The sequence below is a fragment of the Dermacentor variabilis genome, chromosome 7, assembly GCF_050947875.1.
Source record: "Dermacentor variabilis isolate Ectoservices chromosome 7, ASM5094787v1, whole genome shotgun sequence".
Lineage (NCBI taxonomy): Eukaryota > Metazoa > Arthropoda > Arachnida > Ixodida > Ixodidae > Dermacentor > Dermacentor variabilis.
In genome coordinates, this window is record NC_134574.1 from 137,531,661 (window position 1) to 137,549,791 (window position 18,131).

Consider the following 18,131-nt stretch of genomic DNA (forward strand, 5'->3'; position numbering starts at 1 on the left):
TTATAAATCGTGGTAACGCTCGTCGCCTGCAGGATCTGTGCAACACGTCCCAGATATCACAAGGACGTGTATTGCGGTAGCGGATCGGCCGTCGCTCTATAGTGAAATGTAACAGGCATGCAATATGCTGCACGGAGGCGTGACATGGGGCTTGCGGCAGGGACCTGGCATATTTGCATAGTGAAGTCACTTGGACAGGCATAGCTGCTGAGGTTTGGTCCTTTGGACCTCTAATTCCAAAAAGAGCATTCTTAATTGCAGTTGGATTCTTTTGCGCAGTCTACCCCAACTGCACTATAAGTGCACCCTCACTGTTTGCAAACCCACGCCTCTTGCACCTGATAGACTGGCTTTCCCGCAAGACTTCATGTCCAGTGGCTGAGTGTGCTATACAGGTGAAATTTGGCCAGCAGCATGAAATCAGACATGTATCCTCCGATTAGGTACAAATTAATTCTGAGAACAGTGCTCGCTCCCGCACAGTCGCCAATGTATTCAATTTGTTACGAATATTCGTATCCAACCGAATATTCGAAAATTTTCGAATACCTAGTTATCAATCAAATACAAATATTAAAAAATAACATTCGATGGTATTCGCTACTTTAATGGATTTTTAAATGAAATAAATGAAAACAACAAAGGTATAGAATATGACATGGAAACTCTGACATGGCAAAATAAGTGAAAGCCAAGAGAAATGTACTTGTACGAAAGAGGCTTTTGCAACACACAAACCAATGCACACCTGCCCAACCTGTGAACTTTATTAAAATTCTTAAAAAATCCTGCAGGCAAGGGGCAGGCAAGAGCGTGTCCTTTTCTAGTTTGCCTTGAGCACACCTTTCCTAGGATATATAGGCACTTTATTAATGATGATCTACCTGTAGAAGTAGCACACAGTTTTTAGATAACAGTGATTTTTTTCAGCAACTCTGCTGTTGCCGATTTGGTAGGCTGCTTCAGGAATGTGTCCGAATAAACGTGCTTGAAGCAAGCCATGTGCTTGCACATGGCTGCACACGGTGGTGTGAAAGACCAGTGCCTACACTTCTCCCATTGCAGCATGCTGCTGCGCAGGCTGGTGCAGTGGATCAATTTTTCAATCAATCAATATGATCAAAGTCATTTTGGCTCAATTTTTGGCACAACTAAAATTGCATTTTGGAGCAGCTTGGAGCAGACTAAATATTATTTTTGGAGCAATTTGGAGCAGATAAAATTTCATTTTGAAGAAGTATGGAGCAGGCCAATCTGAATTGTTGTGGAATAATGGAATATGGCAGCACATTTAAAACCACAATGAACAAGCATGAGTGCTTTACTGCAATGTCTTAAGGAATGTCTTAAGCTGAATTTTAAAGCAGATTACTTCGATATTGAAACAGCCTAGTACATGGAAATATTGTTAGTAGAGCTTCTAGATTGTTAATTAGTGATAGCAATCACAAAAACATGCATTCTGCAATAGAGAGCCAGAAATTTTGAAACGTAGCCCAATACATTTGTTATATGTTTTTCTTTAATGTCTCAGCAGACTGGGTGAAGTGCCTGGAAATGCATTTCACCAACAGACCATATGGAGAAGTCAGAGTTATGAACTACTCTGGTTTACTATTGAAATAGGAATTATATGGACACTCCAGGTGCACTTATGCCAGTGGCGTCGCCGTGATGTCAGGTATAAAGTCCAAGGGTGATAAAATCATCGCCACCCACCGTATATGCGACTGAAAGCACGCAAGGCTGAGCCGACGACGGTGGCTCAATCTCGCATGTGCAAGGGAGGAAAGCTGGGAGGAAGTGTGCAAGGCCCCCAAGAGATATAAGGGGGGAGGGTAGGGGGGGCACCACAATGGCCCAATTGGCACAGGAGTCCCACATCTGCATTTAGACAATCGTTGGTCTGATTCAATTGACATTTGTTGCATTTGAGAGAAAAGCTGAATTTCATTTAGGGCCTTGAAGTGTTTTTACGAAAATTGCTGGAAGATAAGCAATTTAAAAATGTTTGATGCACAATGTTAACAAATACTATGTTCAGCAGGAGTGAAAACTGTCTTTAGTTGGTTTATGTTGTGCATATTGCAAGAATAACATGAACTACACAACACAGTGAAAGAGGAACAGACAGCACGAGTGCTCGTCCTGTCTGTTCCTTTTTCTCTGTGCTGTGTAGTTTCCACTTGATTTTAAAATGTTAAGAATTTGCACATGACACGAGATTGCTACCGTTTTCGTAAGTGTTTCGCAAAAGACCTCACAAATCAGTGCATATTGCAGAATGCTGTATAATGCATCAGCTTTGCTAGCTTTAGAAGCCTTGATAAGTGTAACTTACAGAATTGTGATATTCTACTTTAATTGTTAAATTACAAAGTTGTAAACTTGATGCCAAAGCTTTTTTAAACTTTGCAGCATTTAACAATTTTCGCAAAGAAATCGGTGGCCTAAGCTGACTATTGGGGCGGCTATCTTGTACATGTTCGAAAAGCCGACGTTCAATTTTGCCTTGCGCAATTGCCCAGGCTGCGCCGATATCGCGGCCTAGGCCAATCTAGTCCAACCGCGTGAGGCGAAATCAAACGTCAGCTTTTCGAATGTGTACAAGATAGCGGCGTAGCTTCCCTACAGTCGGTATATTTTTGACATTTTCCATTTAAATGCAATGAAATCTCATCAAATTCGTTGCCCTGTAGGCCAAGCAAAGTGATTCCTGTGTTTCTGTGTGTTGAAGATAGGAGCCTGCTGAGGTAGTGTTTCCTCTAAAGCAGTGAATTTATTTTTTATCTCGGGCACTCCTGAACCTATTATTGAAAAAAGTCATGTTGTAGCATGGATACAACCCACCATCTAGCTCAACTCAACATTCTGCGCAAGTAACCACCTCCAGTGCACAAACAAAATTTCCTAAGGGCCTCGTGAAGAGCTCTTTGGAAACATGTTAGCTAAAGCGCTTAGCAACACCTAGGTGATGAGAAATTATGTCCACCGACTGCCTTGACATCAACAAGGCTACTCGTACCTTAAATTTTTTCCAAAAACAAGTCAATGCACGTGACAGTGAGCAACTGCTCGTCGTTAAATCGGCAGGCATATTTTGTGTAAGAAGCAATGGCACCCACAATGAAAGGAGAAAGAAAAAAAAAAACAGGGAAATGAAGCCTCACCTCAAAGTTTTGGAATGCAGCAATTTCTTCAGCATCGTACTTCCGTTTGATGTTTTTCAACCTCATGTCTCGCAGAATACCTGTGGGAGTAATACATTCAATGCTGTAGGTTCCCATGGTATGAGGAAGGTCGGCCTTGCAAGAAGCAGTTTCCCGCACACAATGGTGAACAAAAATAAATAAATGAATGAATAAACAAATAATATTTTGAATTTTTGCTCCTATGACACGAGCTACTCAAAAAGAGTGATGGTGCGTCATCTCGGACCAGTAGCCTCATACTGTGGGGCCCTTGGACACTCACTGTCATGTTATTCGCACCATGTAACCTACCCACAGTAACAAAATTTGCACATTCCAAGAATTATTGGATGGAAAGTGCATAGACATAAAGGAGTGCTTTGCGAAATGCACACGTGCAAAAGAGTTCATCATAACTGGAGAGGTTAGCTTAGCGACAGGCTTGGTATGCTACCCCAGCTGTAACATATGATGAGGGATTAAAGAGAAAAAATTCACTTATGCAAATACACACCCAAAACATACTAGCATGTATCCTTTATTTATTTGAAGTACCTGCAGTTCCAGAAAGGCGTTGCTCTAAGGAGGATACATTGTTATAATTTTGTGAACAAAAGTGACAAAGGATGTGTTCAGATAAGGACTGACTAGGCAGGTCCTGACTACTTTTAGTTTTCAGAGAAATTTTTGTACGAGGTGCTAAAATGTTACTGCGGAAAAGAATAAACTATTGTGTTGCAAAACAGCACAAATTTCTTGCAAAATATTCTTATTTCATAAAAAAGATGAAAAAGAGCATTTTAATGATATGCATTTTACAAATGTGAAGGTGTACCAATCAAAATTAACACAATTTACCTGTAATTTGTGTTAATTTGTAAATGTAAATCCTGTAAATATACACCACTAGTACTATTGGCCTATGGGAAGTTCAATTAATGTCACCCAGAGTAGGTCTTTCACAAATGATCAAACTTTGGTTTTTTTGAGCAACTGCCTCTGAGTGGCCCCAAAATCAGGGTTTCTGTTGGGCCATTTTAGCTAAGGTGATGAAACTGGAAAATATTTATGACAAATTCGCAAAAGGTTGCAAACTAAAGAAAGAAGTATGGAACTATGTACACCACATATTTATTTTGTTATAAAATCACAAAAATTGCAAAATTGCAAAAATAGCAAAAATTGGAACATCTTGGAGCCGTTCAAAAAAGCAATCATTGCCGATTTTTATGAAAACCTTACACAAGAATTTAAGTGAAAAGGAAAAAAATATTTGGGACCTGTTTTAGGACGTTCCTCACCTGGGTCCCTATCCTGAAACGTTTCCCTTCCGCGAAACTATTGCCTTGGCCACGCCTCCGCCAACGGCACACGCTGATTGGCGGTTTTAGCAAAACCGGAAAATAAACAGCGCCAGCTAGTAGTTCCGACCTACGTCATTTTAGTGTCATAGTGTCAATGGGTGCTCTCGACATATATTGAATAAACGAACACGTCTTTTAGCATCTTCTGGCATTCGGTTGGTGGTGGAGTGTAGCAGAGATAAGATAGGTGGTAGTTTATAGTATCCTTTTTTTGTGGCGCCTTACATGCGTTCTTTCGCGGCAATATTTGTTGATTCATTTAAAACATTTCACACTTCCTTATTCAATTTATTTTACCTAAAGCGTCCGTAACCAACCATAGTCGTGCGCAGAACCCATACTGCGGCCACTACACTACAAAACAACACATCCGAGCGGCTCTGCGCTCGTACGGTGCACTCTTTCATGCGATGTGAAGCGTTCGACAGCGCATGTTCGTAGTGCACGCTGACGTCACGGGTAAGCTGTCGCATGATTTATCGAACATGACTATCGCGGTGGCGAAACTATCGCGGAAGGCGAACGTTTCAGAACACAACCCCTGAACATGCCCAGCTGGCTCATCGACTGCACTGGCGTTATCACGCTTCCCCAGGCTGGTGTATCATTCACGTACACGGGAGTATTTCAGGCAGCAGATGCAATTATAGATCAATGCAAGGTCTGCCGACAAGTCTTGACAAATTTGCCATACACGCTCTCGTGTGCTTGCTACCTCAATGTACCATAGTAGGAATACGGATGCAGGAGCCCCAAAAACTAGAGCTAAACTCAGTTCACGGCTAAAAAGTGGCAAAAAAGAAAGACAGTCTGAGTCACGCTCGTTAACTACAACAAAAAGAATGAGTTCAGAATTCAATATGAGCGTGATTTTTATTTTATTATTAGAATGAGACATAACCTTGAAATGACCATACATGGTTATAAAAATAGGCTTAATTTTCTCACTTCAAATAATGCAATATGTTTTTGCAGTACTAGATTTACCAGTTCTGGGTGGGTATTCTATGAAATTTTCATAAAAATCGGCAATTAACTTTTTCTTAAACGTCTCTAAAATGTCCCAATTTTCACCATTTTTGCAAAGTTGGCATTTTTGGGATTTTAGAATGAAATAAATACGTGGTGTAGTTGCACACTTATTTTTTTAGTTTACGAGAAACCTTTTAAAGATTCCTCAAAAATATTTTTCAGCTTCATCGCCTTAGCTAATATGGTCCAATAAAACCCCTGACTTCGGGGCCAGTCAGAGGCAGTTGCTCAAAAAACCGAAGTATGGCAATTTTGCAAAGACCTACTCTGGGTGACAAATTTAGCTTCCCGGAGGCCAATAGTACTAATGGTGTAGATTTTAAAAAATAAAATAAAAATACAGGCAGGGTAAACTGCATTAATTTTAGAGTGATAGGTTTTCGAATTTGTAAGATCTGCAACTCATTAAAACACTTTTTTCTACCTTTAGTGAAATAAGAATATTTTTCAAAAAATCTGTGCTAACTTTCGCAAATCGAAGGCTGATTCCTTGCTACAGAGACATTTCCCAACCTCATGTAAAAATTTTGCTAAACACTAAAAATAGTCGGGACCCCCCTTAGTCTGTGCTTAGGTGAACACACCCCAAAATCCATTTCAAAGTGAATAAGTAAAAGACAGCCACAACGACAAACAATTTTGGTGAATGTTTATGAAACCATAAGCGAGAACATGGGAGAAAAAAAAATAACATTACATGCTTTAGAACATATTTGCCGGTGCTAGTACTACGTTTTGCCAAAGCTGCTGTAGTTACTCAGTAAATGTGCGCAGAGCAAGAGAAATAACTGAAGCCTGCTGATTTTTATAGAATTAGAAATATGGACAACCAGTCTGTTGTTTTCCTATAGTACGACAATGCTTTGAAGGAACACACAACTGGTAATAAATGCATTATACCTACAACACTTTTTCGAGTATGTCGTGACAAAGTGACTGGCATGATGCATTAGGCGGACATCCACGTGTAAAAAGCTGTTACCATATGACCATGACAAACCAACTAGCATGCGTATAGTAGCAGTAGTCCATGCTAATTTGTCCATTCGTCCTCACCACACCAGCCAAATACTAGTACTACACTATTTCACAACCTGATTTAACACTCTCAACACCTGAAGTAATGAAGGCAGCATGTATAAGACTGGCAAAAGACTGACTTCCAAGTGATGCTACAGTGAGGTTTCTGCTGCAACCGAAAAGCAAGCACAATCATCCGAGAAACACAAGGGGCACCAAGGACACACCTGCGACCTCTATCCGTATCCTCATGTTGTCCTGGAGGTCTTCAAGCGGCTGCAGGTATTCAGGCGCGCGGCCCAGTTTTACCTCTTCAAGTTTTGCTTCGATTTGGTTCGCTCGCTCGAGGTAAAGCCTGCGCAGAAATTGGTTACACTCACTTGTGAATGCGGAGAAGTACACATGTTACTTGTGACCGGCCTAATAAACTTCTTGTTAACTGCCTGCACCATACGACAACACACGGTGCAATAACCAACAAACTAGACAGTACATATTGCAGTTAATGAAATGCCACGAGGACACAGATGCGGGTGGCAGAACTGCGCACAATGTCTTGTTCCTGTTTCTTCAACTAGGTGTAAAAAAAAAAAAACATTTTTTTTGTCCCATTCTATTTAAAATATGGAATAAAAAACAAAACAAAATAAAGGCAATATACATTCATGCTATCACTCTTTTTTCTGGATTTACACCACCAACTGAGTAACACACAGCCTTTTCGTTGCGTTCATAGATGCATGTACTGTCTATAAACCCAATGTAATCATTCTGAAACTCCCCTGAACAGTTTCGCTACAAAGGCTCAAGAATTCCCACATCAGAGGGAAAAAAATATGATTTGCCTTGTCTTGTAAACAAGCACGCTGTGATGGATACACATAAACACGAATATAAGTTTGCAGTACAAATAGGGACTCATGATCAAAACTGCCTAGTTTTGGTGCAGCTTGTTTACCTTTGCATTTTCCTTTTCTTTTTGTGTATTTATGCAACCAGCCCTCCAAAACAAAACTATTATGAAGTGTGCTGTGTTATCTTACTTGTTTTTCTCAGCATAAAAGCCTGAGATTTCGTACTCAACAAACCAAATAAGCTAGGTACTGCCCACTGCCCGAATAAGAACAGTAGTTCATAAACGAAAGCACAAAGAAGAACTGATTTCTTGACCATACCAGACATACAAATAGCACGTCAAAACACGTCAAAACACGTCAAAACATTGTGGGTACAGAGCAAACGACTCCATATTGGAAGTGACAGGCTGTCAGCACTATGTTACACTTTCGGGTGACGGCAAGGAGCTAATGACTTTGGAGGGTGAACTGATCCAGCACTGACGTCATTGCTGGCTGCAGGCAGCAAGGTGTTTGGAGGAATGCTGACCAAGTTGCCTGTTTCCCGTCTTTGCAGGTGTTCTGTCCAAGCTTCACATGAAGAAGGCTATATTCCATTTTATTGGACACACACAGTCTACAATTTAATAACAACTGCTTTGACCTGTAGCCAAAGGGAAGCGCAGTTGTGAGCAGGAGTATTGGCTGGCGCACATTCGTTGGAAATTATCATGCGGGAGTTTATTTTTCTCCGAGTTCACTTGGTGTGCCTTGAACAACAAGGAAAAAAAAATCATGGAAAAGGCGTAAAGCAGTGTACTACAATCTACCACAGTTACAGGGCAGAAACACGAATGAGAGAAGTATCACGGTGACAGGATTAGAAAGAAAGAAATACCCTTTCATTATAATACTGACATTTCATGCTCTCTTTGCTTCTAGTGGTACAGAGCCCCACATTTCACCAATAATTTCCAGTCGATGCTGCTTCTTGAATTGAGGGGTGCGTTAACGCTATGGCAGGCCATATGTATGGTGACAGGGGATCACCTTCCGAACAAGGACGTGGAAAGAACGCACTTATGTTTATGTCGTTAGTAACTATAATACTTTTTAGCTCACAAATCAAATGGCCTTATCTGCAAGCATGAAGAAGTTCCCCTGTAAACGCTTTGTTCACAGTGAAGCTCTCTTCTGTAGCCACATCCAAACGACAGAGATTCAGAGGAAGATGGCAACTTGAAGCAATCAACAGTGGTCAAACAAGGAGCGCATCTGGCAGGAGCCATTTCAACACAAAATAATATGTTTTCGTTGGCAGTTGTTTTAAATTCAGCTACCTACTCTACACAGTTAGTGCTCGTAAGACAAGTTCCTCGACTCAACCACTGCTGCTCATTTGTAGCCACATGTGTCACGAGCTGTCGATGTTTTTTGGCGCCCAGCTTTCTTCCAATGAAAACCAACTCAAAACAAACTGGGAACGATGGAAGTTCACTTACTGTTCCTTGAGGTGCATGAACTGACGCTCGAGGTCAGCCATGTCGTCGATGCACTCCGATCGCCTCCTCTCGCAATCTTCTTCGTCCATTTCTGCATGTAATTTTTCAACATGTTGTGAGTGCACGATTACACCGACGCATTGCGGCTACACTGTAAGCACTCCTCATTCGGTAAGGACAGCACTGCAGATGATAGCCTGGTAATCGATTAAGGCTTGCATTGTGGCGAGTCGGAATTAGGTTTATGTGAAGTAGCATTGCACAGCTATGTAAAAGTGAACTTAATCTCCCACACTTAGCACTGACAGTACCACACATGACATCCTGGTGATCGATGAAGGTTTAGCAGAACTTGTCCTTGGTCTAGTTCATTCATACTTAAAGCAACGAGCACAGTGTTAAAAATGGCACCAAGAAGGGCGACAAGACAAACAATACTCTTGCAACGTTCATCTTGTCACCTTTCTTGTGTCTGTCTTGACAGCATGGTTATTGCTTTGTGATTAAGGTCTGTGTCATGGCTCGATACAACTTATACCAGAAAGGGTCAGGTAAACGTGCTGTTTTGCACTGACCAATGCAGGAACCATATTCAGGATGGGAAACGCAATGCGTAGAGTGCTCCATGTGGTGCCTGTCCCCGACTGAATTCGTTCCTGTATTGCTTTTGTACAAAACAGCACGTTTGTCTGAAACAGTATATAACCAACTGGCTCCAAATTGCAGCTTTACCAGTAAGGGCTTACTCGTGCAGGTTTGTTTTGCTTCTTGTTCTCTTCCAAGTAACAATGCAGCACCGCTTTACACTAATCCCAGTAAATCTGACCTTAAAGAAGAAAAAACACGTGTTTGTTCACTGGACAGGTAGAATCATGACGCACCCTGCTTCATATGAACTTTTCGTGCTACTTCTGACGATTCGAATAGCGCTAAGCACCGAGGTGTGATGTTCCCCTGTTGTGCGGGCAGTGTCCATATTAGTTCGGATTCGACCAGCATTGAATTCTCCAGGTTTAATGAAGGCGCGCGGCGTGGGCCAGTACAGCAGCACCTATCGACCTGCATCGACTCAAGCACGTTCGAACATTCCCGTGTTACAAGGTTATAATGGAATTACATTACAACAGTCGTGTTCGTTCACTCAAGTGTTTCGTCGTCGTTTCGAAGTGCGTTGCCTTATTCCATTACGACTAACCAACCAGCACCCCAGTACGTCTTAAGCAAGGTAAGCTATCCGGTTTCGCACGTGACACGCGATCGAGCCTGATCGTGATCGAATTTCTCGATGGCGGTTGGCTTCTTTGCGCAAGCTGCGGAACGGAGCCAACCACGATCGAGAAATTCAATCCCGATCGCGCTCGAAAGTGTCCCGTGATGTAAGATGCTTACGCTGGCTAATCAAGAAGTTAATAACGTCTTCAACCAAAATGTGCTATTTATTACGCCCGACGACGGGGCCAACTCTGCTCCTTCCACGGGAGTGAAACGACGGATCGCGGAGGTGTTCAGCAAGCTTTATACAAGTTCTTCGTGTGCGTGTAATCAGACTACGTCTGTCGCCGTGATCCTTGAAGAAATCAGCTCTCTTACAGCTGCAACGAGCAGCCAAACGCTAAAGCCACCGATGCTTCTCGTGAACTAATCACAGACGCTTTCATCGCTCAACCAAACGGAATAAACCTGTCTCCTTTAGGATGAAGGACGAGCTCTCCGCTGAACTAAATGCCAAGTAGAGGGCATGATTCTCGCAATAAAAGGCGCTTTGTGTTCGTTGGTTCTCCACGACATTGCCGCCTTTTTCAAAACGGCCAGCTGACGGTGGAGGCGGCGCGCGGGAACTCACCGGAGCTGTCATCCTCTTCGGATCCCGACGACGAGTCCGAGTCCTCGTTGCTCGTCTTGTCACTTTCCGGCGTCTCCTGGTCCATCTCTTCGCCCTCGCTGTCATTGTTGCACTCTTTGACGCTCGGCATGTCGATAAACTTGGACCTCGACGAGGCACCACCGCTAGCGCGTCAGGGTCCGAAGCACAACAACCACGCCAGCCACAGGCAACGCCACCGACGCGGACGCCGGGGCTATCGCCGATCTCGTAACGAAACAGCGAGAATTCGTTCGTCTTGGTTGGGCTGCTTCGATGCGACGATGAACCGAACAGAACAAACGCGGAGGAGAGGTTCACGCGCTGCACGTTGGCCGATGAGGAAGAAGAAAACATACATAGGCACGCACACAACCCGAGCGAGACCGCGAGGCGAGACGCCGTAATGAACGCGAAAAAAGGTCCAACCGGAAACGTAGCGCTGAGCCGCTTATTCCGTTTGCAGCGCTCAAGTCGTAAGGTCCAGGTCACAGTCTGCGTGACATTTTTCGCTACATCCTACAACTAATAATAAAGTAATCTAAATACATTAAATGCCACAGTCTTTACAAACATTGGGCCTGTTTTGTTTGCGAATTTCTAAGGGCCGGCCATTCCTAAGCCGCAGCAACGCCGGCCATTTCTAAGGGACTGCAATAAGGAGTAGTGTGAAGCCAAGCCAAGCTGAGCAAATATGGCTGCTCACAGTTTCAGGATCATGAGCGCGATCATGAGGACGAAGTCGTGAGCGACGAAGCGCTCAATGCGATAGATTTTCACGTTTGCAAGAGCGAGGAGGTAGTAGAAGGCGTAAAAAGTGAGTAAACCATGATTTCTGTCAAGTCTGTTGGCCTGTCGGGCCACTGCCCGGGCTTGATTGCAACAAACTTGAACCGAAACACTCGGTCGGTCACATTGATCAAAGGAGCGTGGTTTCGGTCTTTTGCGTGATCTGTTACACCTTGGTGCGTATGGCTGCAACACGGCTCTGATAAGCCTGCGTGATTTGGGCACGCGACGGTGATCTCGACAACGACAGGCTTAGCACACCGGAATGTACTATGTACACCTGGGCCCGTATTCGCCAAAGAAACGTTCTTGCGCTCAAGTGAAGTGTGGTGGCAGAGGCAGGGCAACGGCATTATGGCAATTTCGTTGTTACCCTGGCAAAGAGACTTTGCAAACTGTCTCGTTTGTGAACCTGGGCCGATCCTGAGGGCGTCTTGTCTTCGGATGTAACAGACAGGGGAATGTTGGTAGATACCAGAGGTGGTAGGTATGCTCTGCGTGCTCGTGGCGTATGGGAAAGATGAAAACTGGCGCGTCGTGCTACGTCACGTGACGCACGCAGCAGTCGTCTCTAAGAGCTGGATGACCGTTGGCACAAATCACGTGTAATCGTGGCCAAACGGTTAAAGCATTGTGTTGCTGTGCTGGTACTCGGAGGTTCGGTCCTGCCAATCAGAGAGTTTAATGTTGTTTCATTGAAGGTGCCCGACACGAGATGAGACAGGAACCTAGCAGTTGCCTGGGATGGGCGAAATATTGTTTCGCACAAAAACAAAAGGGGGGGGAAGGGGGGGGTCCCTCATCACTGTAGAAATCGAAGGGCCAGCCTCTCTTGCTTGAATATGGCGCTGGAACCTAGGCAACCGTGCTCCACAGTGACGTCACAAATTTTGAAGTATTTTTGGATGCTTGTAACCGTTTTGGCGAAGGAAAGGCATTCGAAAGTTTCTAGGTTGAGGTTTCTTGTTTATAACGTGATGCAGTCCTCCTTTATTGATAAACAATTAACCAGACACGGCCAGACGTTGTTTAAAGTTTTTGATGTCATGGTGTTTTTGAGTCTTTTGTGACTTAACGAGCCTGCCCTTGCTGTCTTGCTATCGCCAAAGAGCAATTTACTAAGATATCTTAACTTCATAGTGCCACATTGTAATGGCGCTGAACAGTGATAATCCAGTGCAAAACGGTCACTGAAAAAAAAGAAAGCAAAACAATGTGGGCGTTACAATTTTCCCCTTCTGGTATTTCTTGAATGTCGTCGTTTGAACGCAGGTTCGACTCGGGCCATCCGTTTTCTCCCCAGCACTTCAAAGTTGACAATGTTCGTGCTGTGTCGGCGGGCATTGCACAGAGTGCTTGCCGCTCCAGTTTTGGGGCCGACGAGTGGATTGCCGCCAGTGGGACAGGCGCTTCTCCAGAACAACTTCAGCATTGCGGCGTCCCTGTGCAAGCTTCGCGACGACTGGTTCATGCCGGCACCACGAAGGTGGCCCAAAAAGAATGACGAAATTGAGCCACCCCAGGAGCCCGGCCAGCCACGCAACGAGGCCTGGGTGGTTCATTATCGCAACCAGATCCGTTACTCGCCCAAGAAGATGCTGCCCATCGCACAGATGATTCGTGGCATGAGCGTCGACGAGGCTATCAAGCAACTTACCTTTGTCCACAAGAAGGGCGCCAAGGTCGTCATCGAGGTGCTCAAGGAGGCACAGGAAATGGCCGTCCGGGATCACAACGTTGAGTACAAATCCAACCTGTGGGTTGCCGAGTCCTTCTGCAACAAGGCAGTCACCATAAAGGGCATGCGTAGGCATGCCCGGGGCAAGATTGGCATCATTCATTACAGGTTCGCATTTTCAGATTTCGCATCCTCCCAAGACTCGCTTCCACCCTTGTGGACATCAGCTATATATATATATATTTTTTGCCAATGTTAAATAAGTGCCAATAACTGCGAGTTCTTCTGAATTTTCCATAAAGTTTACGAATTGGTGCTCCTTCTATAAATGTTGCATCCAGTTTTGAAACAAGATCTGTTTGCAAAAAAAGTTTCACTTGTTCGTCTGTGACTTCGCAGCCTCCTAATGATAAAAGGACACCAGAGGGGAACTTGCTTTCGAGCAAGTTTATTTAGACAAGACCCTATAGGAGGCGAAATCGGCAATGCCATGCTTGCTGAGAAACTTGCCGTGGTCTAAAAACAGTGTGCTGCTAGTCAGTTCCTGCTGTTCCAGGCTTACTGCCGCTGCTTGCGCGTTGTGTCGAAGTAAACCATCATCTGTAAAGTGCGTATGCGCTCACCAAAATGTGTGCACTTGGGAAAAAAAAAAAAGATGCATGCTAATCTCCACTCTCTGGTGTCGTGTCTATGCAATCTTGTATGAATTTCCACAGATTGGCAGGTGTGCGATAAAAAAAATTCACTGACGATTACGGTACTCCCTAATGTGAAATTTGAGTGCAGCTCTACATGTGTTTTCATGTTGCAATAGGTTGGCTGCGGTGGACACTCTTTCTCATGCGGCACGTTCAAAACGCACAAAATGTGGCGCACCTGCCTGGCTAATCAGGAGGTCACGAGAGGCAATCTGGGGAAGATGTGTGGGTGCAATTCACAGCAGCTGCTGCAGACAGACTGCCACTCATGCAGCGCTTTGTTTCCATACAGACATATCGCCATATCGTAGCCGTCGGTAGTCCCGGCAACCTGCTGAAATGCGTTGAAAGACGCATTCACAGATACCCACTCAAAATAACATTTTCGGTTCTCTAATAGGCCCGAGGCATATTCTAGTGCATAACGCGCACGCACAGCGATGAGCACAAGGAGAAACTGTTTACGCGTCAAACCGACTTAACACGATTCCAGCCGGAATGTCTCCACAAATACGGACCTCCAAAATGCAGCTGAGTAACGTGTAGGTAAACCTTCATTTTCTGATGGCATGCTGCTGTCTTCTCAGCAGTGTGTCGCAGCTGTGCGTTCGACAAAAGCGGGTCATAACTTACGAGCTTCGCTGCATATACCTGGCAGGCAAAAATGCGGTACCGATGCACCGACTACACTGCGACGCTACGGCTGTGGTAACGGAATGGCATTTTGCGGCCACTTGGGTTCTGCTTATCTCTGGTGTGCTGTCGATAACTGTGACAGTAGGAGAAAGGGTCGACTCCAGTTAGACGAGGCGTGTCCCATGTGGGTGGCTTCAAGTGAAGCAGACGACGGAGCACCTTCGCTCAAGATTCCCGTAATGCCTTACTGTCAGCTTTTTGAGGGTGTACACTACTTCTAAACTGATCCATTGAAGATTCCCGAGAGAGGCCTTCATCCTGCACTATGATAGGCTGATGATGATAATGAACTTATCACAAGAGATTTTTTGTAATAGGCAAGTCTGAATATGTTTATTTACCTTATGTATCAAAACATATTTTGCACATAAGTCTGTTCATTATAACCGAGTTTGACTGTAGACCTTTCCTTTGGGAGGAGAGAGTACCTCTTCTATGAACTGTTGCGCTCGAGTATGAAGGGCACAAGTGGCAGCTTCTGCAATATGTTTCAGCGAGGCTCATGCATGTTCACAATAGCTCAGAGGGCATCACAGTTAAGCACAGTAAGCTCTCATTGGAAACGTCTGTATCAAACATTTGCTCACATTGACACTGCTTTTCGAGAAAGTGTATAGTAAGGCCCGACGTACTGCTGCATCGTCATCGACGATGAGGTTTGAATCTGTAATACACCTCAAGTGCCACAAGATAACATGGCAATACAGAATGAAAAGTGAAGGTAATGAACTACCTAGTGATGTTAAAGGGACACTGAAGAAAAAAGTATGGTGAGTTGAGTACGTTACCGTTCAACACTAAATAAATGTCATTCTTGTACTGCGAGAGAGAACGCTTTGTAAACGAGAGAAAAATGAACAGGTGGCGCGGCCACCTTGAAGCTCTGCACCAGCTTGCTTCTGGACTGCGTTGTATTGCAAAGGAGCTAGACTGAACTTTGCAAGTTTTTGAGACTTTTTACAGTGCTACAGGCAGATTTAACGTGCAGATCCACGACATCACAGTGACGTATCGGCACTGTTATCTTCGCACGAAATTTATGCAATACAAGTTTGGCCTTCCTTTCCTATGTCAGTAATACAGCTCCTACTGCAATATTTAAAAAAATATTATGCAGATCCCACGCACTGTGGGAATCTATGTAAGCAAAGCTTTCCGTGCTGGATGCTTTGACGATAATTAGTTGTGATGTTGATGGCTAAAGCTTAATTTCTTCAACGTTTAGGCTAACACGAGAGTGATGAGTTGATGTTAAACATTACGTTGCGTTAAATATTACCTTAACATTTTAAAGAGTGCCACCTGGTGGTCACATGCTGAACTACACTACATGTTGCTCTTTTTCTAATTACAGCAAGGTTATGTGCATTTCTTGCTTAAGGTTCCCTCAGTGTTAACTTGCTGTGATGCTGTATCTTCACTCCAGATACTGTCACTACTTTGTTCGACTCGTCGAAGGTCCGCCCCCGGAGCATTACTATGACCCACCGTTGACGCCATCGCAGAAGTTGGAAGAGTTCATTCAAGAACTGAGGGATAGGAGAGTCAAGTACGGACGTTGAGCAATTGCCAAGGACATTGCACAATAGAATTAAAAGAGACATCTTCATCAACCTAATGCGTGCACTGATGCGCCATTTATGTTGACACCGTATGCGTAACGACTGCTCTGAAAAGTTGGAAGGAAATGGTGGGTCCTGGGCCACATGTGTAGTCCACAAATTTTTATAAGACACTGGGATTTGCAATAAACCAGAGTTCTTGCAATGCCTGGCCACATAGCCTTGAAGTCAGTTTCAATCTGTTCTTGTGACCTACACAGCGGTCCACTACGTTACAAGCGACATGCCTCGAGAAATTAATTTGTCGTGGAACACTTGTCCCCTAAACTTTTGGGGGCAACCGTACATGTTCACGACACTGTTGAGTAAAGCTTATATGCCCAAGTTGAAACAAGTATTGCAGCACCCCGATTAATTCCTGGCTGAAACTGCCCATTTCAAGCGCAGTGACGTACCCTTGCGCTTAAAACAAAATAAGGGCCCTATCCACAACTGAAAAGTCCATCCAGCATATCAAAAACGCTACTACAGGCTTTACATATTTATAGCACTTAAATCAGGATTTTGAGGTACCAAATTTGCTAGTGCAACTGCTTTGCCTAATTCCTTGACCTTTTGTGGCTTCTAGGTCAGTCAGTTGCTCACCGGCTGCTCCAGCTTACACAGCACACAATTTTCACCGACAAAGCAGTGCCTGCGAGTGCACGTTTAGAATAAACAACAAATCACCATGTAAAACACGTACATGTCAGCTCATGGGCATCCGTAAAGCACACAGACCCCTTAACGGAATAAAGTTTCACTGAATGGCTTTTCATTTTATACTTGGGCTACCTCACTCTTGGCTCACTGGGCATCTGATGACACAAGAGGTATGGAATCCTTAACTGCATTTACAATGTCACATTTGCTCTGTGCCATACACCACTCCTTGCCATTCTTCTCTCGACAAACGGTAAATACTGCTTTTGCCCTAGCGATATTTCTGCATCGACATTGCAGATCGTGAATTTGCATGAACTGCGGTTCGCATTTCAGCGTAGCTTGAGTGGTGTAGTGCATAGACAGAAACGCCGAACAAGATTTCATGTCGACCGCAGTGAAAATAAGCACAACTGCATGCATTTCACTGCAGTTGTCTAGCATTCAACTGCTTCACATCGGTTCCAACATGAGTATTGGATATGCATAATTTTAATTGCTAGATATCTTAGTTATTTTTAAATTGCCTGGAAATATATGAGATGTTATACCAGACTCGTTACTAACGAGGTGTTGCATTTAATGGGCCCTTCACTAGCATGGAGTTTCACGCAGTAATTACTAGAGGGAAATCTGACACTAGTGTCTACGGGAGCTGCAATGGGAGCGGTTGAGCCGGCATGAGAATTATGGGTAGTGCATATATTTGCCTAAACTTCGTCCTTCTGGCTTCAAACTGCTTCGCGACTTTGTAAACTCATTTTCAACGATGTACTGCATAACAAATTATTACATAAACATTACTAAAGTTGTCGGACGGCAGGATCCAAACACGGGACCTCTAGCACAGATGCCCAATATCGAGACCCTCGCGCCACGGACGCATGCGTCGACAAGCAACACACAATGCTCTCTTGAATTAATTGTGCGAAGCCAGTGCCTTGAGATGCTTGGCGCATTTCGATTTGGCCACCTCGACAAGCTGAGCCGTTGCAATTGGAAGCAATTGTGCATGTATTCTGCACTTCAAAAAGTATAGATTGCTCTGAAATTTACAATGAAGGCATACAAAGCTTAATAAATGGATCCACGAGAACGTCTGAATCCACACAAGCACGAAGATCAAGCAAATCCATGTACTTCCCATCATTCTATGGTAGCTCGACGATTGCAGTATCAGAGTTCTCTACTAGTAATTAG

At 43.9% G+C, this 18,131-nt stretch overlaps 2 protein-coding genes across 4 annotated transcripts in view; one reads left to right on the top strand and one right to left on the bottom strand.

Annotated features, from left to right (window-relative positions):
* Brms1 (breast cancer metastasis-suppressor 1-like protein) overlaps positions 1–11,233 on the bottom strand; it is a 29,247-nt gene extending 18,014 nt beyond the window's left edge. For all 3 annotated transcript variants that reach the window (XM_075699378.1, XM_075699379.1, XM_075699380.1), the window contains exons 1-4: positions 10,789–11,233; positions 8,946–9,036; positions 6,835–6,962; positions 3,171–3,250 (exon numbers count right to left, since the gene is read on the bottom strand). In XM_075699378.1, the coding sequence (XP_075555493.1) occupies positions 3,171–3,250; positions 6,835–6,962; positions 8,946–9,036; positions 10,789–10,918 (429 nt within the window). In that variant the 5' untranslated portion in view covers positions 10,919–11,233. The remainder of the gene's footprint in view (positions 1–3,170; positions 3,251–6,834; positions 6,963–8,945; positions 9,037–10,788) is intronic.
* Positions 11,234–11,465: 232 nt separating this feature from the next.
* On the top strand, positions 11,466–16,448 carry mRpL22 (mitochondrial ribosomal protein L22). The gene is made up of 3 exons (XM_075699381.1): positions 11,466–11,623; positions 12,868–13,441; positions 16,094–16,448. Exons 2-3 carry the CDS (start codon positions 12,915–12,917, stop codon positions 16,227–16,229), a joined length of 663 nt encoding a protein of 220 aa, XP_075555496.1. The 5' UTR covers positions 11,466–11,623; positions 12,868–12,914; the 3' UTR covers positions 16,230–16,448.
* Positions 16,449–18,131: the final 1,683 nt, after the last annotated feature.